The sequence below is a fragment of the Calonectris borealis genome, chromosome 1 (genome assembly GCF_964195595.1).
Source record: "Calonectris borealis chromosome 1, bCalBor7.hap1.2, whole genome shotgun sequence".
NCBI classification, from domain to species: domain Eukaryota; kingdom Metazoa; phylum Chordata; class Aves; order Procellariiformes; family Procellariidae; genus Calonectris; species Calonectris borealis.
Window position 1 is genome coordinate 122,445,817 of NC_134312.1, and position 24,883 is coordinate 122,470,699.

General features: G+C 43.8%; 1 protein-coding gene across 2 annotated transcripts in view; it reads left to right on the forward strand.

Annotated features, from left to right (window-relative positions):
- The first annotated feature begins 7,444 nt into the window (after positions 1 to 7,444).
- The window catches only part of PDXK (pyridoxal kinase), a 53,787-nt gene continuing 36,348 nt past the window's right edge, over positions 7,445 to 24,883 (forward strand). The window contains exon 1 of one of the 2 annotated variants that reach the window (XM_075173592.1): positions 7,445 to 7,654. In XM_075173592.1, coding sequence (XP_075029693.1) covers positions 7,562 to 7,654 — 93 coding nt within the window. In that variant the 5' untranslated portion in view covers positions 7,445 to 7,561. The remainder of the gene's footprint in view (positions 7,655 to 24,883) is intronic. The other variant, XM_075173602.1, reaches the window with a different exon arrangement.

The following is a 24,883-nucleotide window of genomic DNA, read 5'->3' on the forward strand; positions in this document are numbered from 1 at the left end:
TTGTGACAGTGGTACAGCATTTTAAAAAGAACTTTGTTATCACTGGCCTGTCTCTCCGCTTGACACCTGGCCCCTTGCAAGTTTTTCATAGGAGTTCCATTTACTTCAACAAAACAATTGACATGAGGATTGCAAGACTGGGCCTGACATTTGGAGGCTGATACGTTGCATGATCTCCTCCCTGAGGCCCCATTTTGCAAAAATGCTTAGAATATATGGAGCTTCGGCAAGTCAGTGATAGAGAACAGGTTCGAGTCAGAGGTGTAAGAGAATAGATAGCCCACTGTTACTCTTCTGATAATGTCATCTCTTAATATATAAAATGACTTTTTTTTTTTTAAAATGGCTACAACGCCAGGCTACTCTGGGGTGTGGGAAAGATTGTATAGGTCCTTGTTCTGCAAGTTTCAAAGGCCATAAGAGAAGGGAGCACCCAGCAGTTTGCGTGATTGGATCTGTAGTACAGAATTACAAGTACCACTTTCACTACTTACTGCCTGTTACGAGGACTGTTTCTCTCAATTCTGTTTAAAGAAGTTGGGGCATCTATGATAATCACTAGTGGACCAATATGGATTCAAGTCCGACAATTTTTCTGTAGGCTGTTTTTTCACCAAAGCTGAGAGTGTGTCAACCTCGCTAGTTTGCAGTTCTATTTCATGGTAGGTTTTGGAGAAACAGCACTGATGGGTGCTCTTTTTGTACTAGAGACAGCAGCCCCACCTGCCTGTCAAAGAGTTTAGAATGGCCTTTCTAATTCCCCCATGCAGAACAGCTTTGATGGCGAGATCAGTTTTCAATAATCTGCTCATTGCAGGGGGGTTGGACTAGATGACCTTTAAAGGTCCCTTCCAACCCAAACCATTCTATGATTCTGTGAAAATGGCTCCTTCTCTGCCATTATTGACAATTCCTGACAAAGTTAATCATTTTAATACAGGCCAAGTGAAAATTTGGTATGAAACAAGAATAACGGCCCCCTCCTACATCAAATGCTGCTAATTATTATTACTATTACAATCATAAATTGGTACTTTACAATCTGTGTTAGCAAACATTCAACTGACCAGCAAAAATCAGTATCTTAAATACAGATGGTCTTCTGACTGGGGCGTGCACAATTATTACTCTCTGCTGGTCCAATTCTGCTGCCTTGAAGACTTGTTGAGAAAAGGAAAGGCTATAGATACGCCTTTTACATAACCTTGACCTTTTATTTTCTGTCGACGCCTATGATGATTTAGAGAATCCGTATACAATTTACAAAATCTGATTTAAGACCCTCTCTCCATGCATCTTTTATCAAGCCGAGTGTGTCATATTCTTGGCAGCCCCGTATCTTTTCTACTGTGCTTATATAGAAAATCTGGACTTCAGGAGTTCTTGGTAGTTAACGCAGTCTGTCCCCCTCTCCAAGACAAACTTAAATATAGCTATCAATATTTATAAAAATATTTCTTCCATTAGTTATGAAAAACAAACAAGCTGAAGATAAAAACTCATCAGTCTTTCAAAGCAATCTTGTCCTGTGCTTTTCATAATCCTTTGCCCTCCATAATGGACATCAGTTTATTCCCTTCTGCTCCTTCATAGCTCTGTATTATATGTATTTGTAGGCTGTTATTAGAGTTGAGCTTTCATTAAGCTAAAGAAACCACTTCCTCCGAGGTTGTGTGTCCTGAGCCTTGGATCCTTCTTATGGCCTCTCGCGTTGTTCCATTGCTTCATTTTGAATGAAATGCCATTCCAAAAACTTGGCAGAACTCCACCAGAGACTCTACCAGTGCTGAATATGCTGCAAGGATTACTTCATATGGCTTGCAGACTATATTGTTGTTTATGCAGTCCAAAAGGGGATTACCGTTATTGCAATATTGTGACATTGTTGACCCATGTTAAGCTTGTTATTCACTGTAATCTTACGATTTCTTCATGCATAGCAAGCTGGAATTCCGAAGGGTAACAACACAGACCTAGGAAGGCAAGTAGGCTGTGCAATAAATGGCCTATAAAGATATTTGTCCTGTCTGCCCAGGAGCAAACAAGGTCGGTAAAGATGTGTATCTTCCTGGATTGCTGGCTGGCCAACTGTCATGTGTATTCTTGCCTCAGGTTTGCCATGGGGTCTATTGCTTTTTGGTGCACTGACAGGCTGAGCAGAGGAGTGGTATTTAGGGGAGCTGTAGAAGGAGAGCATAGGAGGAACAAGGAACATTTGTGGAGTATGGCCAGTTGTTGATAAACTGTGGTCTTTCTGACTATCCTCTCTCTTGATCAAATTACAATAATCTTCTACTCAAAATTCATGATTTCCAGAAAATATTCTGCTCTGACCAAGGAGAACTGGTTTGAGAGGTCAGGTTACCTTATAAAATAAACCATAAAACTCCATGCACAATCTGGTGGCAAGGTCAGGAGCTTGAGAAGGTATCATCCCAGTAGTACTACAGCAGCAGCTGCAGTAGGAAGCCTAGGTCAGCTTCTCTATTGCCTACGTTTGATCTAACCTGCCCAGCCTTTTTTTTTCCTAATGAAGCCCTTCATCACACATTGAATGGTTATTTGCTCTTTGAATAGTCCTAGTAACCCCCAGATTTGGAGGAGTACCTGGGAGTTAATTTTTTTCAAACAGATTAGGCTTGAGAAGGATAGCATAGCAGAGTGCATGATGAATATGGAGCTGAAGTCTAGCTTCACTTTTTTGGAGACACAGCCTCTTTTTTATGATAAAGGCACCTGACTTCTTAAAGCATAAATAGGGCAAAGTCTGTAAAAAAACACTGCTCAGAAACTGGGTGGTCACATTTAGATGAGCTGCTTTTGGGAAGAGAAGGAGAATTGTTTTCTGGCCTTTGTTTTGCCTGTGGCAACTTTTTCAGTGTATAGACATATAGGTTCCCCCATATTTTAAAAAAATGTTGGGGCTTGATACTGTTGAGTCACCCCCTTGCTTACTTCTACTCCTTAATCCATGAAAAAGACTTCAATTTTTACAGCTTAGAGTATAAAGAGACGCTTCAGATGTTCCTCTAGGGTAAGCATAAAGATTGCTAGGAGTACTTGCCTTTGTTGAGCCTTTCAGAATATTAGGAAGAAGGCAATCCTGCAATGGAATGGGTTTTTCCACTTGCTTGGAGAAACAGCATGTGTTCACCCTGTGACAAACACTCTCTCACTCTCAGCAGCTGCAGAGGAAGGCAGAGCTCTGCATTTGCAACCCTCCCTGCCTTCCTACAAAGGGCCTCAGCATTATTGCTCTCACAGACCTCATCGCTCTCTACAACTACCTGGAAGGAGGTTGTAGCAAGGTGGGTGTTGGTCTCTTCTCCCAAGTAACAAGCGACAGGACAAGAGGAAACAGCCTCAAGTTGCGCCAGGGAAGGTTTAGATTGGATATTAGGAAAAATTTCTTCACTGAAAGAGTTGTCAAGCATTGGAACCGGCTGCTCAGGGAAGTGGTTGAGTCACCACCCCTGGAGGTATTTTAAAAATGTATTTAAAAATAAAAATAAAAAATTACTTGAAAAAAAATAATGTGCTTAGGGACATGGTTTAGTGGTGGACTTGACAGTGTTAGGTTAACGGTTGGACTCAGTGATCTTAGAAGTCCTTTCCAACCTAAACGATTCTATGATTCTATGATTGCTGCCGATGCTGTAGTTTCCTCGTTCAGTACAAGCAGCCTGGTATCAGCTGTGCTGTGCAACGTGAGACTTCCTTGAGGCTATTCCTTGCTTTGCCTATGTGGTCTACTAGGTGCAGGAGTAGCGGCTGTACAAAACCTAAGGGCAGACATTAATAAGCGTATGAGGTGTGCTTTCCTTCTTGGGGGAGGAACTTGCTCCAGTGAGAATGTCAGACATGCTTGGGCAGTTTTTAGAAAGAACAGCTGTAAATGCCAGAACACTTCCTGGCATCTTCTTTGGACAGTATATCATTATCAGGAAGGGAAAAGTACAGTTGGTGTAGGCACTACAGAGACAAACCATTAATGTCACTGCACAACTGTCTTAATTGAGGCCCAGCCTCATCTGACAGCGCTGTGGAACCCACAAGATAGATCTTCTTGAGTCATCCCCAAAAGGAACATATGCCAGTATGTATGTATCATACGCTTACAAGGTCAAAGTGGAGCATTAAGCCCTATTGCTGGGGAAGGGAGGAAAAGCAGGAAAAAGGACAACGTGTATTCCAGCAATTGCCCTCCAAGCTGGAGAAAGGCCAAAGAAACTTTATTCTTCAGTGTATCAAGAGATATGGAAAACACAGGATAATAGCACTTCAGCATTTGTTGCATTGTGTTTGTGGCTTTAAGAGCAGCAAAATGGAGGCACAGATGCTTTCTGTTCCAAATAGTATGCACTGGCCACTCACTTGAAAAGCAAAGGACACAGGCAGCAATTGCTATTAAATGAAAAACAGTGGTTGGCCTTCAGGATGAATGAACAAGTTGTAAGTAGATTTCATGTTAACTGCTTGCAGTGTGTATCTTGTACAGGTATGTATTACAGAACAGGCTGTGTCCTTTGGATGTGCATCACGGGAGCAGCACATGGATGTGGCATACGGCATGTATACGTTTTTCTTTATAGTGTGTGCATTCTGTACTCATTTATTATGACAAGTGTCAAACATAAGCAGGGCTGGAAACTTCTCTAGGTTGCCTAGCCTTTTCCATGTGAGACCTTACTTTTAGTTGTTTATAAATTTGCCAGCCCTTGAGTGTTTTCATAGACATTTTCTGTCTAGGGTTCATTTTGGGGTAACAGAAGGAGAAAGGACAGAGGGAAAGAATATACGCTAGAACAACTAAGTAATGAGTCTTGCAGAAGATATAGAATATCCCCCCCTCCGCCCATTTTTTGCAACCTTCCTTTTAAAAGATGATGACATCTTAAGCTCTGGAATCCTGGGTTTCTTATTTGGGGGAAGACAATGATTTCATGTCAAGAATGTGCATTTTGCTCAGCTTATGAAAAGCAGCCCTAAATGTAACCTGGTTCTGTTAGCCTTTGTGGGGGGCAAAAAAAAAGTTATTGTCTATCTCTTTTAAGATTTGCTAGTGCTTTAAACTCTTCAGAGTTTTGTCTTTAAAGTAGATTTGACCTGCAGCTGCCAGTCTGGACTGTATCCTGTCTAGTCTCAGCCCTGCAAATGGAAGCAGGGAGCTTTGCCTTTTCCTCCCTTGTGAGTTCAGAAAACATCAACTTCAGTCAGGTTGCCTGATTTGGACCAGAGCAAGATGTGTTGGTGGGAGGAGAGCAAGTGGGAATAGGTCAAGGAGTTTGAAGCAGGAGAGGAAGGTGAGACAAAATGACACTATGTTAAGAGCGATCACTGGAAACTGAGACTAGATAGTCAAGGACATGGACTTGAGAAATATGGAAAGGAAGAAAGAAAAGATGGTGGAGTTGCTGGGGATAGATAGTGGAATTATTGGGGAGGGAAACAGAATAGCTCAAGTCAGAGGAAAAATAAGAGGGAAGACTGGCACAAAAAGTTGCGAGGTGCAAGGAATATGAAAGAGGTAACAGACCTGGCAAGCAGCTTTGGCTCTAAGAATACCAACATGGTGAGAGGAGGAAAATTAGGACTTGGGACCCTGTAGGTTGAGGAATGTGGCCAGTGACTCAGTGGAGAAAAGCAGGCAAGGAGCCTGAAGGTGGAGAATGGAGATGGGTGACCAGAAACTGAGGAAGATCACATCCCAATATATGCCTCTGTCTCTAATTCTTCTGGCTTACCCTGCCATCCAGACCTGTGTCCCCTCAGGATAACCTCCTTGTATGAAATGCTGTTTTGTGATGTTTTCCTAGACTACTGGATCTGGAGCATACATGGTGCAGATCATTCCCAATAGACATGGTGGTGCAGATCATTTATTGTTCTGACCCTATCTATACTCCAAGGAGATGCACCAATTTCTATAGTTCAAGAAAATACCTACATTTATAGGTGATGGAGAAACTGTTAGTAGTAAGGCCAGCCTAGAACAAGCCCTAAGTTTTGCAACTGGGGTGACGACAGAAAAGAGAACAGTATGTTCCTTCATTTTCCAACAAATTACTCATGATAAGGAAAATATGCTTTCATGTTGCTGAGAAATAATCATGCTATTTCAAGAGTCGATTTAAAGCTATCCGCTAAAAAGAATAAGAGGCATTGGGTGTGATTTCTGGTTGTGAAAGGATCTTTCACTGAACCTGTGATGGTCAATGACAAATGGCCTGAGGAAGATTAAATTCCCAAACACGTTATGAAGTCCTATCTCAGCAGAGTCTTGACATATTGTAGCACTTGCCAGCCAACACATCTTCTTTTACTCTTTGGCAGCCCTCTGAAGATTGTTTTGTGTGTCAATAACATATAATTGCACTCACTTCAAAACCTAACTGTGAGGGTGGTGCTCCATCAGGGCACCTGCAGCTTGGGCCAATGTGCCATGGTAGGGCATTGCGTGGGACTGCCGGTAGCGTCCATGGCTTCGCGGGGCTTTCTGGACACTTGAGGAAGGGAAGCTGTAGCACTGTTAGGATGTGTGCGCCGCTCTTGGCTTTCCAGTACACGGAGGGGCAGGTGTGGCTAGCACCGTGGCGTGGGAGAGCGCGGACAGCAAATGGCGGTTAGTACACAGGATGGGTGGCACGGGAGGGTTGGGTGGCCGATGCTGTGTGTAGGGGCCAACGTCTGGACATACCTGTGGGCACTGGAAGTGTGCTTGAGGTATCAGGTGCCTTGGTGTTCTGCGGTGAGGGCAGGAGGAGAGAGACGGCGGTGGCAGCCGGTGTGACATGTGAGACCGGGCGAAGAGGGGTCCCTGTGTGTGGGCCGTGGGTACGTAGTATTTGGAAGGGGCCTGGGGCCTGGTGCGTGGGAGCGCCAGCACACGCAAGGCAGCACTGGTCGCAGCGGTACCGGGGGCCCTGTGCTGCGGAGGGGTGGGCGCCATTGGGGCAGTGCCTCTGCGAGTGTCAGCGAGCGCCTCAGCGCGGGGCTGGGCGGGCACACCAGTACCGGCGTGAGGCGCACAGCCTTCCCACTGCGACGGGTGTGCGAGGGGACGCGGCACCGTGCTCGCCAGAAGGCTGAGGCGGCGGCCCGGCGGGGGCAGGAGGGGCTTAGCCCTGCAGGCGCGGGCGGTGGGACCGCCCTCCCTGCGGGATGGCGCCTGTGACAACAAAGGCACCCGCCAGGTGCGGGAGGGGCGACCGTTGAGGCGTGCGACAGCGCGAGCCGTGTGACGGCGGGGGGTGGGGGGAGGGACGGAAGCCGCGGCGGGACCTGCAGTGAGAGCACCGGGGGGGGGGGGGCGGCGTTAGGTGCCGTCGCGGCGGCTGCCTCCCCCGGGCAGTGAGGCCGGAGGCGGCCATTAGGTGTCCGCACCGATCGTCTGACGGCCCGGGCGCGGCGGCGGGCCCGCGCCCTCCCCGCCTCCCGCGCGCTGGGGGGGCGGGGGGTGTGTGTGACAGGAGGGGAGGGCGAGCGCGTGACGCCCTCCGCGCCCCGCCCCCCGCTCCTGCTCCCGGCGCCGCCACCTCGGCGCGGCGCGGGCGGCGCAGCCATGGAGCCGGAGCGCGAGTGCCGGGTGCTCTCCATCCAGAGCCACGTCGTCCGCGGCTACGTGGGCAACAAGGCGGCCACCTTCCCCCTGCAGGTGAGCGGGCACGGACGGGCCTTCCGCCGCCACCCGCCCCGCCGCAGTTTCGCTGCGGGGCGCCGAGGGGAGCCGGGCAGGTGGTGTGACGGAAGGGCTGCCCGGCGGACTCCGGCGCCCGGGCGGACGGGTGGGTGGGCGCCTCCTGCCAAGCGGGGGTAAGGTTAGGGAACGGCCGAGAGCAGCCCGCCCGGGCGCCCTCCCCGCCCTCTCAAGTGCCAGAGCGCGGGGCTGGGGCGGGGGAAGCCGGGGGCAGTGACCGTCCCGGGTCTCCGCGCAGCCCGGCGAGCCGGGGCCGGTGCGGCTGCGCCTCCCGCCGGCTCCGCGCCGCACGGCAGGGCCCGCGGCTCCCGCTAACATAATGTCTTCCTGCCGGCTTGAGGCTGTGGTACAGCGAGCGGGCTTAAAGAGGAGCGCTTCTGGTAGGTTTGCTGGGCTTCATACTGCGGCGTTCTGCGGGCGCCTGTGCCTCCCACCGAGGCATGTGCTCCGGCATCGGCCGGGCGCTCCTGCTCGAGGGTGTCCACGCCGCTGTTAACAGGCGTACGCAGCTTGGGTTTGGGTGTCCCGCCAAGCTGGGCTTGGCGGACCAGTGGCCTTGTGCTGGTACGAAGCTAAGCCCCTCTAGTTCTCGTGGGTGGTGGAGCTGGGTAACCCCCTACCCCTCGGCTTCGAAAGATCCAGGGAAGCTGTAGTAGAGTATAAGGACCACTTAATGGCTGTACAAGGCTGGGCCAGAGAAACTAGCTTACGTGGCCCAGGGCTTGAGGGTATTATTGGATCTTGGCCTCCACGGCTGTCATGTGCTGACTTCAGAGTTGCTTGCTAAGGTCTAGCTGACGGTGGGAAAACATCAGTGTGCTTTGGGGCGAGCCTTTGTGTATCTTGCTGTTCTCTCTTGTAAGGAGTCTGTATCGTAAGGGGCTAATTTGAGTCCTTACCATCAAAAGGCTTTTGTTCTTTGACATACGTGTGGCTGTACGAAGCTTGCTCTCTAAGAATGTCATTGCCAGAACACCGTGTGTTGTGACATTGGTTATCTTGGTATACGCTTAACAAACGATGTGTAATCTTACTTGACTAGATGTGAGAGATGGTATACTCTGATAAATGAGGTACTTGAGACCAGGCCTGCAACAAGTTAACATCACACCCCCTTATCACTATCTCATTATAATGTAACCAACTCTCTTTAAAATTAGTATATGGTAAGGGTGATGTACATATGAAATCCATGTATTATGGAAAAATCTGTGTATGTGGGGACCCATGCTTGAAAGGCTGTCATGATCTGCAGGCCAACTGTCCCTCCTTTTCTAAGAGAATGATCTCTAAATTGTGCTCCTCCCCCTCATTCCCCCAGCTAGTTTTGTGGTAGCAGCAGGGCACACAGTATACTTACTCCAGAAATCTCCAGTCTCTTAAACTGTTGTCTTCATTTTAATTCTGTGTCAAAGGTTCTCTTTACTTTTCTGTAACTCAACTTTTCTGTGGCATATGAGCCTCTGTATGGGTGTCTTGTATGACTTGGCAAATCGGTTCCTGTAAAGTGTTTTTAGCTCCTTGACTATGGCACTTTAAAATACTACTGTAGTTAAAAAGTCCTACTGATGTTGTAGCTGGGTTCTGTTTAGGAGGCTGTCACTCACTGTGTAGTGTTCCTCAGTGTATTGCATACAAGAAGTTGCTGAGTTGGCGGGGGGGGGAAGATATTTGAGGAACAAGTGAGCTGCAGGCTGCATTTGAAAATCTTATGTGGGCAACCCTTAATGAAGCTGTGCTTGCTAGAAGGTTATTTAAACCCTGGTTTTGCTAGAACATCAGATGTAGCAAGTTGCCACCAAGTGAAACTTTCCTTTTTTATGTTTTCTTGAAACAAGGAAAGGAATTATAAACCTGAGTCTATATAAAAAAATGAAACCTGATGCTAGTTTTGAGGATGAGTGCAAATCTGGCATGCTTATGTTATTTCCCATTCTCTTTTTTACTTTGGTCTTCTGAACCAATAATGGTTAAATGAGACTTCCCTCTGAGCTCATCAGTATTGAGTTTGCAAGGCAAGATGTATGTAGATATTCGTGTGTGTGTGTGTGCGCGCGCATGTAAAGTCTGATGGGCTGAAATCCTGACAGAGCAGTTCAGGAATCTGCATTTGGACAGCAGCATCCAAATAGAAAACCAGATGTGGTTTCACCTGCTGTTTGCAGACTTCTGCAAAAACATCAGTTATGTTTGAATGACTTGATCTTTGGTGGAGGTCTATGACATTATTATTTATTAGCAATAGCCAGTGTAGCACTGTGCACAGCAGAGAACTTTCTAGTGTCTTTTTTTAACCAGTTGGTTTTGCTTTGTCAGGCTTCCATTACACTAAAAGCTGAAGTATTTTAAAAGTATTTTAAAAGTAGGTGTGTGGAATTATTTTCTCTGTGAAGTATGTGGTATATGTTTTCTATATAGCAAACACAGCAAAAGAGAATTAGACCATATATTAGAGCAGTTATAATAATGGAAGTAATATAGCTGAAAGAAATGCTAGAACCCTTTACACCATTTCAGGTTAAAATACGTTTGTTTAAGTAGTTCGAAATTCTAGATTAACTAATAGGTCTAGAGGAAATGTGCATCTGGATTTTCCAGGTAGTAAAATGTCAGGAGGTGAACTGTCCTCAGATGTGCTTTGAATTCTGCCATGTCAAGTGTTTAAATAGGTTTTACTCGCATGGTTTTACTCTCCCTTTAAAAGTCCTAAAGGTAGTTCTGAATTATTTTTAAAATGGTCATAAGTTATTTCACAGTCGTGTAACCTGAGCAGCTCTTGGTATCAGGAAATGGTTTAGGATTGTCCAGGCTTTAAGAGAGGAAGAGCGGTAGGGTGTATATTAACTTAGGGAGTTGCCACTGTCAGTCAGTTAAATTGTTTTAAAACACCGAAGAACGTTTCTCCTACTTGACTAAGAGTTGTCATATATTTTATGATATAAAATAAAAATGTATGTTTTCACCATGCCATTCAATATTACTTTTTTCATATGTGTTTGCTTCCCTTAGAGGAATCTCTTACTTGTTAATTTTAAATATAATTTTAACTTACCTTTCCTGCCCCACCTTATAGGTAGGTAGAATGTGGCAATAAGTAAAAAGTGCAGTACTGGCAAGCAGCGAGTTACAGTCCTCCTCAAACCACAGAGTGAATACACAAGGGCAAGCTCATTTCTGTTCTGCAGAGGTACTTAATTCTGACCATCAGGAACATACTGGTAGGCAGGCAAATTTAAGATTCATATACTACACTCATCATAAAATCAGCTCTTGTGAATGGGTATTTCAGTCTGTGTGTTCAGTCCTTTGGGCCTTTATCAGTTTCCAAGAAAGAGGTTTGAAAGAACAAGGAAGGGACAGGAGAAAGTCCCAGCCGATTTCACCTGGGTAGTGGACATTAGCATTTGGTTGCCATTGGATTAGGTTATACTCCTGTTTGCAAGCCAGAAACTGTTAATCTTTGCATATGCATAGGTAACAATGAGATCCAGAGGGTTTTGTGCTTTCTGTTCTTACCTTGTTTGATAATGCTAATGGAACATGATTATGTTTTGTTTGGTGTGGTTTTTTTTTTTTGTCTGCCCTAACACTCATAGAATTTGAGAAAATCTTGTCTCTGTTTTGAGTATTTAATTCTTGACCTCCTTTTATATCTGCTTGCCTTGAAGATGGAGCTAAAAGCATGGACAAATACCATTAATTATTTGGGTCTGGAAAATGAAATTGTCTGTTCTGAATTGTACGACACCACCATAAACAGTTTCTACAATACAGGATAAGATGGCCCTTTGAAATCTGTTCAATGGTTTCTTTCTTTTTTTTCCCCTGCTGAATACTTGTCTGTTCAGGTATTAATAAGGGCAGATGATTCTTATTCTTGCGCTAGTCCTCAGTGATTCTCTCCTGCAAAAGAAACAGTAAGTCTACATTTTTAGCTCCCTCTTAATTGTAAAAAAGATGGGAACACAGTTTTGGTCAGCACAGATGGTAATTTCTTTGATATTTAAGGATAGTCTTGAACTGCATTGTTCAAGGCCGACGGTATAATATGCTTTCGTATGCTGACACCAAAACCATTATCTACCTATCTTTAATAATTATCTGCTGCCCTAGCAAAAAAGTTTAAGGCTTTTTTTTTTCTTTTGTTGAAGAGTGTAGTCAAACAGATTAAGTATTGTACAGAAAGAGGGACAGATAAAAAGCGTCTCGTATTTAAGATGACTGCTTGTTCTGTTTTTCAAAACCAACTTCGATTGTGTTAATTGTATGAGTCAGAAGGATGAATCAATCAAAAGTCTTTACAGAATAACAGTAAGAAATGTTCCTGCTGGCTAGCGCTTATTTTTGTTACAGATCAAAGGCTGAAAAAGCCTAACCCTTAAACAAAAAATAAATACAAAGATAAAAGAATGTATTTTCCTTTTGTAATACCCGAAGATTGTCCTAAACAATCTTGTCTGAAACAAGAATTGTGGCTCTAGATTCATACTTCAAATGAAGCTTGCAGAAGCATGGTTTTCTTCCTTGCCTCTGTTTTTGTTCTTGCAAGAAAGGTAAACAAGGGACAGATGAGTTGGTTTTTTTTTTTTTTTAAAAAAAAAAAAAAAGCCAAACAAAAAAAATCAACCCAAAACTCCTGACCCCTCTGGGAAGGCTTATTCATAGCTATGTAAACAGCATTTTCTTGTTATGTGGATGTCAGTATACGTAGTTGCAGAAGTCCGGAGAATACCACATGCAAAGTAAGGCCCTGAAAAAGACTTGTAATCTAAAAGGGCCTAACAAGGTGGTTCCTATCAGTCTCGATTTCTGGGAAAAGGCTTTACCAGAACTTCCCAAAAGGGCTTGTCCAGATTACCCCGCCTATGAAGAAGGGATGGCTCTGGCACTCTAGGAGCTCTGACGTACTGTGAGAACTTTGAACTTCTGAGAAGATTGTAGGAGATGGACTTTTAACCTGTATGGTAAGTTGGAAGGGGAGTAGGACAGGTCTGAGAGAGGACAAGAAAGTGGAAAACTGCTTGAAACTAAATAAAATAAAATAAGATAGGGGTGGTGGCAGTGGTCACCACTCTTTCAGCTCTTACCATTGCTCGAAGACAGACTAGACTGAGGCAAGAACTGCGAAAAATACTGGGATCTTGCTTAACAGTAGTAGTTTACGTTTGTGTAGCACTGTAAACTAAGAGATCCCAAATTTCTTTACAAACATTTTACAGAAATCTTTTCACTAATGCAAAATAATCAATTTGAAAAATTAGAGTAATTTCAACCTGCCTAAAAGAAGCGCAGCTAGGACTGCTGATGTGCTACGGACTCTAAACTGCAAGACTGAGCAGAGTCTCTAATAAACAGAGAGCACGGCTGACTGAACGGTCATCCTCTGAGGTCAAGCCTAATGTGATAGTATTATCCATAACTGTTCCTACAAATCACTTAATTGTAGCAACTTGTTAAATAAGATTTTGTCATGAAAATACAGAAATGCTGAGGGGTGTTCCCACAGGTTGATTGTATATTACAGTTGAAAAGCTGAAAAAAGCATTTTAAGATGCATTAAAGTTTATTTTGCAGTGTGTGTATGGGGCCAGTTGACCAGTTGCCATTTTAAACTTTTTAAAAAGGAGATAATAAATATTTACAGTGATTGATTATTATTACAATTTGCTAACTTTTTCATGGTACGTTGTGAAAATTGGAACTATGCAGATGCACAGACTGATATTTGGCATAATATTTACACTGGAGTATGTGCTGTAGTGAAGAAAGTAGCTTTTTTCCGGACATAAATGTAATCTTTTGATCTAACGCAACGCAGCAAAGTAGAAGGATTAAGGAGGATCCCATTTGGTGTCTACAAGTACTTGCAAATATTTGACTTCAGAGCAAGCAAAACTGCCTTACCCTGATTCACCCACTTTCTTTGGAAAAAAAATTGAGTTGTCAAGAAATTGCAAATCTTATTAAAGGACTGGAAAACCTTGCCTAAAGGTGGATTTGCACTGTTTGTATGGAAAATATCATGTACTCAGAGACTCAGTTTACTTGCTTAAGGCATTTTTTTTTAATTAGGAAATGGCCTTATGTTCTATCTTTAAGCCTTAGATTTTTTTGTTTATTGTTTGAATTCTTGCAGTTATTATGTCTTATTTCTGCTCCAAGTGAAGCAGTAGAGAGAATATTTTTTTCCTGTATAGAGTCAATATTGATCAGATTTCTGAAAAAAGTAAGCTTCAAGTTCAAGTTAATTTATACATTAAAATGTTCTGAAATAAAAAATAATAGTATATTTTGAAACAATAAAATGAATCTTTAATTGTATGTCCTTGGACGTTCAAAGGATGGTACAAAGATACACCTGAGAAAAATAGGTGACTGATACTTCTCTAAAATCTCCCTTTTAGTAAAGTGTTGTTTTTTACTTTTCATTTTTTCTATTTATATCCAAAATGATGGTCACCTTTCCTTGAAGAGCATATTTAGTCTTTTTAAATAAGGGATATGGCATTATCCATGGCTGACTGAACACACGCCGGGCAGGTATTTTTAGCCTCGTTAGGCTAAAGTGGAAGTTCTACCTCAGTTGCTTGTGTTGTGTGGAAAACAGGCTTGAGTTGGTGAAGCAAGCAAGGTTTATGTGAGGAGTCGGACATTAGTCCTGGTACATAAAATGTCCATTCTTCTGAAATTACTATGTGTGATAAGAGTATGCGGCTGTATAGTAATCTACAGAGGAAAAAAAAAAATTGATGAGGATAAAATGTGAAACGTGCCAAGCAGATCCATGTTTATGGATAATACATGCCCCGACAGAAGCTAGATTAGTTCATCATCTTGTGGCTTGGCAGCAGTGGGGTAACTTGTCATAGCAAAAAAAGTATTACTGAACTGAAATTTGGCTATGCTGAGCCACCCGAATTTTTTCAAGCCTTTGTTCAGGACTCGTATTTGTTGATGCTAATTCATCTGTGATACCTCTGGGCTCCAGTTCCCTTAACATCTGGAACAATTATCCATAGAGCAGGAGAGAGAATTGTGATACCAAAACCTGTCACATGATTCATTTTAAAACCACCTCACTTCACCTTCTGTCATCCTGTGTAAATTTTAAGCATATGGACTAGTTTGGGTTGGGTAGAAATCCTCCTGTGGTGGTTTAACTTTGCTCTCTTGGGAAAGCACCTCTTGCCAGAGGGATGTGTGGGATTGAGGAGGTGCTAGAGCACATACTGAAAAATGGTAAGTGTTGGAGAAAGTTAGCCAGACTAGGCCGCGGTGGGAAAATTCTGAGTCATGCTGACAAGGGAGAAAAGAAAGTTATGCTGACCTTGCTCTGTGCAGATAAGCAACTTTGAGAAAGTACAGTATAAGGAAAACAGGATGGAACCCGGACCACGTAGCAGTAACCGAAAGTAGGAGGAATATGATAATGTAATTTTTAGACCTAAGCCAATGATTGTGAGACAAGTGTGCATAAGGTAGAACTTAGTGTATAAATATATGTAGGGTTTTACAATAAAGTTGAAGCTGGCCTTATCACTCACATTGAGTCGACTGCCTGCCTTCCCTCGCTCGTCGCAAGTGGCGCCCGAACAGGGACCCCCCATCCCTGTTTTCCACCGGACAGCGAGATCGGAGAAGCACTGGTAGCAGCGACCAGGGAGCAGAAGATCAGTAGACGCTGTCGCGGCGTGCCTGATCCGTGCTTGAACCCAGGATAATTAAGAAGGGGTTCGCCGTCCGATAGAAGGCTACCCGTGGGAAAAGGCTGCAAACGACCGGATAATTAAGAGGGTCAGGAGAAGCGCGCAATGGAAGTAGAGGTAGCCTTCGATATTTTAAAACGCTTTTTAGAAGAGCGGGGAGTAAGCCAATTAAAAGACCTGGCTGGTTTAATTGCGTTAGGGAAAACGAAAGGGTTTTTTAAAAACCCTGAAAGTATGTTTGAAGTAGACGAGTGGCGTTTTTATGGAGATTGTTTGTGGGATCTAGTAATTGATGATGATAAATCAGCAACAAAATTAATGAAATCTTGGAGAGATGTTATTAATTGTATAAAAAGATATAAAACTGAAAGGCGAATAGCTACAGCCGCCTCAGATCGGCTTGAGCAGTCCGATCCTGCCGCTGGACGTCTCATAGCAGGGGGTGACTACTTTTCACCTCCGCCTTCGGGAATTCCTGTTCCCGTTGTTTGCCGACCCTCTCGTCCCCCTCCTGATCCGCCGACAGAAAGGGCTTGTCCCTCCGCACCGCCGGGGGAAAGGGAGGGGGAGGGTCCAAGTGAAAATGAGAGGGTAGACGGTAGCGGACAGGAGACTGCTCAAGCTGAAAGTCTTCTAAAGGCCTCACCCCCCCCACCCCCCCCACCCCTCACCCCCCCCCACCCCCCCACCCCCACCCCCCCACCCCCCCCACCCCCACCCCCCGTCCCAAGCTTATCAACAGCCGCGTTTAGTGCGGGTTGGTTGGGACAAAATAGCACGAGAAGCTGTTGAGCAAAAAGATTTTGATTTATTAGATCAAATTAGCCCTCAAGCCTTCCCGGTAATCTACCAGGTAGATAACGCGGGGGCTATGACTGGGGTGCATCAGGCCCTAGATTGGAAAATATTAAATCAATTGCGAAACACGGTTAATGAATCGGGAGTGCATAGTGAGCCTGCAAGGCAAATGCTAAACTATATCTGGGGTAGCGGAATGCTATGTCCAGAAGATATTAAGAACATAATGAGGCTTATTTTGAAGCAATCACAACAATTACTTTGGCAAGCTCACTGGCAAAGACTTTGTGAAATATCTGCGCACTCGCCCCGAGCCCCAAATGATCGTTTAGCTGGAGTAACTGTAGAACAACTAATGGGTATAGGTCCTTTTGCCTCTGTAGAAATGCAGATGCAAACTGGCCCAGACGTGTTGTTAGAATCTATGAAATTAGCACGAGAAGCCTTGCAGAAAGTTAAAACTACACCAGCTCCTCCCTCATATATGTCAATTAAACAAGGAAGAGAGGAGCCTTTTGCATCTTTTGTAGATAGAGTCACAGACGCTATTGACCGTGCAGATATGGCAGATTTTATGAAAGGACCTTTGCTGAGACAGTGTGTATTAGAGAATTGTAATACTTATACGAAGGGCATTCTTGTTACCTTACCCTTAGACGCCACCATAGAAGTCATGTTAGAGCGAATGAGTAGAGTTCCTGTAGGAGCTCAAGCCATGTTAGTTGAAACAATCAGAGAACTAGGGGAAAAATTAGTCAAGGCGCAGGGACAGGCGTTTGCAGCTCTTGCCCCACTGAAGCCTCCGGATGCCCACCGAAGTAAGACGACTGGCCGACGAGAGTATAAGTGCTTCCGATGTGGCTACCCAGGACATCTGCGTCGACAATGTCGGGAGCTGCCAGAACTGTCAAATGAATAATCATAATACTACGGTCTGCCGGCATTCGGGAAACGGGAAACCGAGCGCCAAGAGCCGCAGCGCGCCGACACCAATCGCGGCTCCGGTCACCTTCAGGCCAACGGCAGCCCCCAACCAAACGACAGTGCAGAGATACCAGACGCCATTGCCCAGCTTCGACCAGCAACCCAGCTTCGACCAGCAACCAGGGGGAGCCTCGGACTGGATCTGGCAACAGCAGTAGATGTCACGCTAATTGACGACCGGCCGCGAAAAATTGCTACAGGAATTAAAGGGCCCATAGTTATCAATGGACAATCTCATGGAGCGTTGTTGTTGGGGCGATCATCCAGTGGTCTCCAAGGGCTTTTATATTACCAGGACTTATCGATTGTGATTCAAAAACTCAGTACCCACATCGTTGACCGAGCAGTGGATCGTATTGACCCTGACTTACCTGTGGACTTAACCGTTTTGCACGGCCCCACACATTTTATTGGTGCACTCACGCAGTGCAAAAAGAAAAAGGGGGAGACTGTGAGAGTATTAGAATGGATATTTACCGGAATGCAACCAAAGACTACAATTCAAGATAACGACACGTTTGATTGGAATGTGCTAGATTGAATTTATAGCTGTTACTGCTGTTTAGCTATTAATTCGCAGGCTCTTGTGCTTGCCATGGGGCTTGCTTGCCTTAATGTGTATTAGAGTCTTGTGCTCGTTAGTGGCTGCTTTTTTGCTCTCGCTGCTTGCTGTACTGCTGCACTGCTTATCGTCTTACTGTGCTGTGCCTGGGAACATTCTGATAACAGCAATGGGGATGCGCCTGGGCCGGCAGATGGCCAGGGCATCGCTGCTGCTTCTGTGCTGCTGTGCTGGACAGGCTGGAACTGCAGCGTGAACTCGAATCGAAGGGACTGTGACCTGTGGCTGAGTCCATGCGGGACAGGACGCCCCGAGGCGTCTGTGACTGTGGATAAGCCCATGCCCAAGCAGCAGGAACCACCTGAACCAACGGAGGACAAACTTTACAAGGAGCAGCGCAAGTGCAGCAGTGACCCGACCTGAGCCAACTTTGGTGCCCAGTAACTCCACGCAACGCACCACCTCTGCTGACCTGAGTGACCACCATAACAGATGGAGCCCAAAGTGATGGACTAAATGAACGCAGTGGACATTTTGTGTACATTTATGGATATTTTATGGACATTTTACAGGGGATTGTGCGGGCCTGTCCTACGTGTAGCCACCATGGGCCTGGTCTCGGAATCGGCGTGAATCCCAGGGGACTCGAGGCCAGAGAATTGTGGCAAGTGGATGTGACTCACGTTGCTGACTTTGGCAGACTGAGATATATACATGTTACGATTGACACCTATAGCAAATTTATATGGGCCACGGCACAAACAGGAGAACGAGCACTCCACGTAATGCGACATTTGACTAGTTGTTTTGCAGTTATGGGAGTGCCACAAACGATAAAAACTGACAATGGCCCTGCATACATAAGCGCCAAAGTGAAACGTTTTTTCCAAACATGGGGAGTGCGACATACTGCTGGTATTCCGCACTCACCCACGGGACAAGCTATCATTGAAAGGGCGCATCAAACGCTGAAACAATATTTGCAAAAATTTAGGGAAATCTCAGATGTACAAGAAAGACTTGTTAAGACTCTTTTTGTGCTAAATCATTTATGTATTTTTGCAGATCAGAAAGAGCCACCAGCATGGGTGCATGGTTATCCTAAAGAAAATAAGGATGACAAGCCAGTTTTCGTTATGTATAGAGATCCAGCAACCGGACTGTGGAAAGGTCCAGCAGAAGTGAAGTATATGGGTAGAGGTTATATGTGTGTACTTACTCCCACAGGGCCGAAGTGGATTCCAAGCCGCTGGACCAAAGCTGCTGTTGCTGATGATGATCAATGCAGCTCTGTCTGTACTGATCCCAGCGATGCCGTTGCCCAGCCGTGCGAACTTATGGGTGGCGTGGGCAAATAAAACTGGGATGACAGATTTTTGCCTGAGTTCAGCTACGGCAACTGAGCCCTTTAAAACATGTCTGATAGGCTTTCCTGAAATTATTGCCAGAGATTTTGATAATTGGACGTCTGTAACAGTTAATTGTATAAATGTTACTGTAGCAAATTGCTCGGTACAACTAATAAGAGCCCTAAATCATACTCTCCCTTGGGACCCCCAAGAAATTGACCTTTTGGGTCAGAAAAAATTGGAAATGCAACTGATAATGTTACTACTCAGACATGTTTTGTGTTTGGCAGCTTTAGCCGCTTTGCCGCACAGGCCCAGACCTTTCAGTCATTGATCGGCATAAGCAGCCGCACTGATGATAACAACCCTTTTGTTAATACCACCGGTTGGACTGTTGTTTCACCTTTTACAATATAGAATTATGGTCAACCACAGCCAATGTATTTGCTTCCCTAGTGCCTAACATAGGCACTGCGCAAGCGCTAGCTTGGTATTTTATTAACAATTATAGTTATAGTAAAAATAGCATATCACTGTATTTTAGATAATGTTGTAAAAATGAACCACAATGTATTGGTGGTCCAAAAAGAAAAAGGGGGAAATGTTGGAGAAAGTTAGCCAGACTAGGCCGCGGTGGGAAAATTCTGAGTCATGCTGACAAGGGAGAAAAGAAAGTTATGCTGACCTTGCTCTGTGCAGATAAGCAACTTTGAGAAAGTACAGTATAAGGAAAACAGGATGGAACCCGGACCACGTAGCAGTAACCGAAAGTAGGAGGAATATGATAATGTAATTTTTAGACCTAAGCCAATGATTGTGAGACAAGTGTGCATAAGGTAGAACTTAGTGTATAAATATATGTAGGGTTTTACAATAAAGTTGAAGCTGGCCTTATCACTCACATTGAGTCGACTGCCTGCCTTCCCTCGCTCGTCGCAGGTAAGAGTCTCCCCTGTGGCAAAGCCAAAGCTGGAGGGCCACTTTCTGATCTGTAGATGCAGTTGTTTCTGAAAACAGAAGTAAATGGTTTTCCTGACCAGCAAAACCTTTCCAGTCTGATCATAATTGTTCCCCTTCTCCCCACTGCGGGGTCCAGTCATGTTTTACCTCTCAGAAGAAGATCTGTTTGGAAATCCCAAGCAAGGATGACACAGCTATCAATGACATTAATCAGTTGAAGGGAGGAATCCATGACAAGCTTCAAGAATAGCATTCATTAGGTCATCATACTTGAAACTGCCGAAGTAGTGAAGTGCTGGTCTGTCCCACAATATCAGAATAAGGCAACATTTTTTCTCTTACTTTATTTGGCAGATTGCTAGCTAATAAAGCCAAGTATCTTGTCTTTCATACTCCCGTTAATAGTTCTCTATTTTTTTATTGTTAACACTAAATTATTTGTTTTCTCCCTGAATTTTACTGTGTTTGTTCATAGCTCATGTACGTGCTAATTCTGTCCCCATCTTCTGGAAAAGGAAAAAAAAGAAAATAAGTTATTACAGAAAAAAATGTTGGCTAAATTCTCAAAATCTGATACAGTTTTTGCAGAATTATGTGCCAGAGTTTATGGTGATGCATTTAAGAAAGTTTAGCCTGAATCTAATAAATTAAAATATATATATATTTTTTTATAAATCTGTCTATCTTCATGTATTTTACAGCATTTGTTTTGGGTGATGAATACTACTGAACAAGTTTAGGCTGAAGGAAAACTCTTTTTCCATCCGTCCAGCTCTTCACCATGGTTACTCTCACTTTTCTGGCAGAATAGGGTGGGCACCCTATGGGCACCCTGTCTCATAGGGGTGGGCACCATGTTACCTGTGGAAACCATCAGACACTCCGAGCAGCTAACAGAAATGGAGAAAAATGTTTAAAAAATGGTTAAAACTGAGGCCAGCAGGGATAGTATTTCCTGCAGCACATTAATTACTTGTTGTTGCTGTTTGTGGACCAGCACAAGTGACAACCTGTGTCACAGCTCATTCCTTTTGTAGTCAAATATTGCTGGTAGCTTTATGTTGGGGATGGTTGTTTCTGTTCTCACTGTAGTCGGTGGAAGTAACATTGTGCCTCTGCTCATTCATACAACGACCAAAGAAATATATGGCAACTTAGTGTTCAAATTTGAGAGATTTTATATCGTCACCTCTCCTCTAGGGTATAGTTTCACGATCTGCTGGCTTCAGTAGCAAAGCCAGCTTGAGAAACTCTTGCTCTTCCCTTACCACTATCGGCTGGTTCTTCCACTTGTACTGTTTTGCTGTCCACTTCAACTCTTCAAGGAAAGTCATTTTGTGAGGCCATGTGGTAAATTGCTCTGAGAAGCCATCCAGGTTATAAATAACTTGACAGAGGGAAAAGAAGAAAATGCTTATTTATCTTGTGAGTCAGTTTCCTGATCCAGTTCCCTACTCGGCCCCACAGGCAGCTCTTTTGGCATAACGGAGGTGCCAGATCAGGAGCAAGCCCCAGGCTCCTGCACCTGGCATCCACTGAAGGAAACATTCCTCAAAGTTTGCTCTTATCTAAGACATCTGCTTGCTCTGAAGGAATTGGTGAGACATTTAAGTGTTCTCTAGAAGCTTCATTCTTTCCCTGCGGTAGCTTTGGTGTGATCTTTACATAACGTGGTACCTCTTTCAGGGAGTTGTTTCCTGTTCCGTTTTTACAGGCATCTGTTATCTTGCAGTTTAACATCTAAAGCCTTGGTAGGAGAGTGGGATCCATTCAGAGTCTACCTGAGAAGGCCGAATAAAGCACATGTTGTGGATAAAACAAATCTCTTTCTTGTAGGATGACTCCACCTTAGATGGATGTAATGTGCTTGCCATGCCTTGCTAATGGACTGGCGGTTAGAGGGCTAGCTATTCAAAATATGAACAGCAGGATTAAAAATGAAAATAAAATAAAAATTAGAGGAAAAGAATGTGGTGTGGGATTTCCCCCCCTGCCCTCAGCATTTCACTCACTAAAACAAACAAGAGATTAAGTCCATTCCTGTTGGACCTATTGCTTGCTGTATATGTCTGCCTCTCCTAGTCAGTGTTTGTAAACTTCCTTGTGTAGCACTGTGCATGAATCCAGTTGGCAGGAGTTTGCAGTGACAAGTATGGTGTTCTTGTCAAATTACATCCAAGTGTAGAAGGAAGCAGCATGAAGATGATGAATCTGAAATTTGCAGTGAACCTGCAGATTTTATAACTCTTCAAAAGAATATGTGAACCGCAACTTCTCCAGTATCTTTAGATACTGAAATTAGTATCTAAAGTCTCTTTTACCTAACAGTAAACAGAGTCTCAGGATGGGGGGGAAAACGTATTTCTTGAGCGGAAGGCAGTCTGACACCCACAGCACCATCTCGTTCTCCTTTTTTTTATGTTTGTCCTTTAGTGGGAAGAATGAAGGGGGAAACAGAAGCTGTTATTTCCTTGTCTTTCATTACCTTAGCCCTTACAAATCAGTGTCTTGCAGATCCATCACTTGATCCCACCCTAGATGGAAGGAATGACCTCCTGCCCATAGGAAGGTTAATAGAGCAGCTATACCACAAATCTTTTGACTCTGCAGTCGGGTCGATCCTGAACTGAACTGGTGTAATGCATAGAGTAATGGCGATGAGCATGTGCGTCTTACAGGCACAAGAGGCTGTTTGTCTGAGTAGCCTATGAAAAAAAGCTGATGATGTAAACCAAGGAATTTCTTAGTGCTGAACAAAACGGCTTAGAGGGAATTTTGATAAAGGCATGTATTTTATGTCATCTTAGTATCTTGCATTGAATAGTTAGCAATGCATACCAATTAGTCTGTCAGGGTGGAAAGTAAAACTGAGTGACCTGGTGGTATTTGCTCTGAAGCATACCTGTGTCTCCAAGGCTTATTTGGAGGAGCATCTTTAAGGCACTATTATCCTTATCTTGAATTTGGCCTGATCATGTTTCAGATATATACTTATATTGCGAGCCTTTTCAGAAAAATCAAGAAATAAACTATTTGAGAACCAATTGACTGCAGTCTCAGGCTGTTCTAGTCTTTTCTGTTCAGATGGTCATGATGTTACAGTGAGATCAGCCCATCTGCAAATTCTCAGTAAGTACCAATTTTGCCAGAGCAGTTTGACAAAAATTGCAGTCTGCTCTGGCAGACGAGAGAGGCATTTGTTTTTTGCTCCAGTCTTCAGTATCCTCTGTGGTGTCCAGTGCTAAAGTCAGCTTGTAAATCCTGAAAATTGGTATGCAGGTGATCAGAGGTGAAGAGGAAGTGTCCCTCAAAACAGGCATTAGGCTACCTGAGGTGATCATCTTGTCTTGTTTTTGCTGATGTGGGGCTAGTTGTTATTGGACCTGAGAATTTGTGGCCATAGAGCAATGATGAAGCATCAAATAAATGTGGCTGCAGCATATAAAAAATATCCCAGACTCCTCCACACCTAGCTTCCTCTCATTTATGTTCTTTTGTAACTGGAAAGCTAAGTTGGGAAGGAGAGAAAACAGTTTGAGATGCTTGGAGTTTGACTTGAGAGTACAAGAAGTTGAGGTGAAAGGTAGGTTCAGGTAGGGAAAGGCATGGTGGTTTGTGGGTTTTTTTAGTTTGGTTTTTTTTTTTTTTAGTGTTAGAGTGAGCAGTTCTAACCAGGTAGTTTGTTCGTATATTCTTGATTTTTTTTTTTTTGTGTGTGTGTGTGTGTCTGTGTATTGTTTGTATAGTCCTTGTATAGTGTATTTTGTAGTTTTTTTTAACAAGTATCAGAGGCTATCCAAATACTATTCTTTTATATCTGTTGTAGCCTTTCCTGTGTTTGCTGTGTCTTTGTCGCTGGTGAAATAACTTTTTTTTTGTTTTCCCTCAAGGTCATGTGCTGTATTTTTTTTATTATCTGTTCTGTAATTGTCTCTTTCTAACCTCAGAATTTGAGGTGGCCTATTTGGTACCTGACACTGGATTAATGAATCACCAGCAATATCTCCAGCATCCCTGCTCCTAAGCTAGTTTATTTGCTCTTGTATTTCTATCCTGGCACAACATCCCCGATATTTCTTTGCAGTGCTTTATCAGATGCTGCACTAAAATACAGCTATATTATACATACAGAGTTCTATCTACTTGGTATGGTTTATTAAAAGCTCAGAAGGAGAAAAAAGAGATTGGGTTAGTCAATAGCAGTTTCAGTTCGGTTTATCAACCCACGCTAGCAATTATGCCTGCTTCACTAATTGCGAGGACATGCCTTTTCTCAACCTGAATTTGTGTTCTAATTATCTACACCCAATACAATGTATGTTTTTTGATTCAGTATCAAATGGAAGGAGATGCAGTTAAGTGAAAGAGCTGGCACACAGTGAGAGGTGCAAGCTGCAACTGGGAAATCCGTTCTCTTTCTCCCCCTCCAAATTAATTTGATTACAGAAATTCAGCCTTTTAAAATATGTTTCTGTTCCATGTCCAGACGAATACAGTGGAGCAATAATGTTCACTGGAACTACAGTGATGGCTGGGTAAGGTAAAGTTCCAAACTGTAGTACATAAACATCATCACATACATGCAAACCACTTGTAATACAATGGATACATAGAGTGTTTCATGGCCTGATGCAGAGACTTTCTTATTGGAAAGTATTGCTGTCATTGCTTAGCAAAAAAAAAAAAAACCAAAATCTCCATTACCTTGTTTGACAGGGTAATTTTAACTGTGGCATTAAAATTAATTCTGTTAATGACTTTCAATTAAGCTCATATTTAATATATCTGAAAAACCTGGAAGGGATGGAATGGTTTTGGTTTATGTGAT